This window comes from Trichechus manatus, unplaced genomic scaffold (assembly GCF_000243295.1).
Source record: "Trichechus manatus latirostris isolate Lorelei unplaced genomic scaffold, TriManLat1.0 scaffold00024, whole genome shotgun sequence".
NCBI classification, from domain to species: domain Eukaryota; kingdom Metazoa; phylum Chordata; class Mammalia; order Sirenia; family Trichechidae; genus Trichechus; species Trichechus manatus.
Genome location: NW_004443960.1, coordinates 19,801,035 through 19,802,925, shown reverse-complemented (window position 1 = coordinate 19,802,925; position 1,891 = coordinate 19,801,035). Strand labels below are relative to the sequence as shown.

The following is a 1,891-nucleotide window of genomic DNA, read 5'->3' as shown; positions in this document are numbered from 1 at the left end:
ATTTATATCTTCAGGACTTAGCATACTTACAACCCCAGCAGCATTTTGATCTCTCTGGCATCTGTCAAATTTATTTCCAAAGTACTCATAACTTTTGGCAGAGTATTGTTTTTGCTGTAATTATCATTTCTCACCTAAGGAAGACTTCTTCCATGGTGGTGACAGAGACAGCATAGCTGGCAATACCCAGGCTCACTTGATGATTTTCCAGTTCTCTAAATAAATCTTCAAACCTAGGAGGAGTGAAGGGGAAAGATTCTATTTTTCTGTTACTAGACTACTTTTCTCTACGTGGTATAGAAAATATTTGTTGGTTGGCTCTGGACTACCACGGCTACTCAGAAAAGTAGAACAGGAAGAAGGAAATATTTTCTGTAATAATATGTGATATCTATTTTATATTAATATCTATAGTTTATTATTAAAGGCTGATTGGTTTACATAAGTTTTAATTTCTGGCTCCAGGGAACAACAGAAGCAGAGGACATAATAATATCTTACATTGGAATAGCACTCTCAGAAACCATTTTCACCAAATGATTTGGTCCTACAGCAATCCTGTGAAGCAGGGACTATTGTCGCTGCATTTACAAGTGTGGAAACTGAAGCTCAGCAAGGTTAGGTGATTTATCAAATTTATAATATTAGCATATGGAGTAGTAATACAACCAGGATCCTAGCCCAGTCTAGTATTTTTTCTAGTACTTCATATTATTTTCGATTGAAAAAAGCTATCTTTCTCCAATATTCTGGAGATGATACATGGCCATAATGTTTAGAGGATACTTAATATACAACTTCCTTATTTCCCACAGTTCAGCTTGATTAGAAGCCCCAGTTGATAGAAGTCCGACTGGTGAGGTCACTGGAATCTAAGGAAAATAGGGCTAAACATCAGAGATTGCTTAAAAACCACAGACACCAACTATATGTTGTCTACAAGAGACTGATTTTTAAATCAAAAGACACAAATAGGTTGAAAGTGAAAGACTGAAAAAAGTACTCCATGCACATAGAAATCAATTTCTATTGAGTGGCTATCTTAACGGACTTTAAGTAAAAATAGACTTTAAATAAAAAACAAAGGACACTATGTAATTATAAAAGGATCAATACATCAAGAAGTGGTAACAATTATAAATACATATGAACCTAACAGCAGAGCCCCAAAACATGTGAAGCAAACAACGACAGAATTGAAGAAAGAAATTGACAGTTTTATAATAATAGTTGGAAATGTCAACACACTATTTTTAATAACAGGTAGAATGTCCAGACAGAAGATCACCAAGGAAAGAGGATCTGAATGACACTATAAACGTATTAGACCTAACAGACATTTACAAAACACTTCACCCAACTACAGCAGGATATACATTCTTCCCCAGGGCACATAGATCATTCTTCAGAACAAACCATAACTTAGGTCACAGAACAATTGTCAATAAATTTTAGAAGACTGAAATCATACAAAGTTTCTTCTCTGACTACAGTGGAATGAAACTAGAAATCAATAATAGAAGAAAAACTGGAAATTTAAAAAAAATGTGGAAATTAAACAGAATATTAAACAAACAATGGTCAAATACATAATCACAAAGGAAATCAGAAAATACTTAGAGATGAATGAAAATGAAAGCACAACATACCAAAACCTATGAGATGCAGCAAAGGCAGTACTCAGAGGAAAATATACAGGTGTAAATGCCTACATTAAAAAAGATTAAAAAGCCCAAATCAATAACTTAACTTTACACCTTAAGGAACTAGAAACTAGAAGTCCAATTTACCTATTTTTTGTTGCTGTTGTTCATGCTCTTTTTTTTTAAATTTCATATTTTCTATTCTAATTTTATTCAAGATTTAGACTTACAGAAAGGTAAAAGAAAAT

The 1,891-nt window shown here is 33.2% G+C and overlaps 1 protein-coding gene across 1 annotated transcript in view; it reads right to left on the bottom strand.

The window, feature by feature from the left end:
* LOC101344775 (ATP-binding cassette sub-family A member 3-like) overlaps positions 1-1,891 on the bottom strand; it is a 126,248-nt gene that overhangs the window by 44,672 nt on the left and 79,685 nt on the right. Inside the window, exon 17 of the mRNA XM_023728328.1 lies at positions 135-233. Within this exon, the coding sequence (XP_023584096.1) occupies positions 135-233 (99 nt within the window). The remainder of the gene's footprint in view (positions 1-134; positions 234-1,891) is intronic.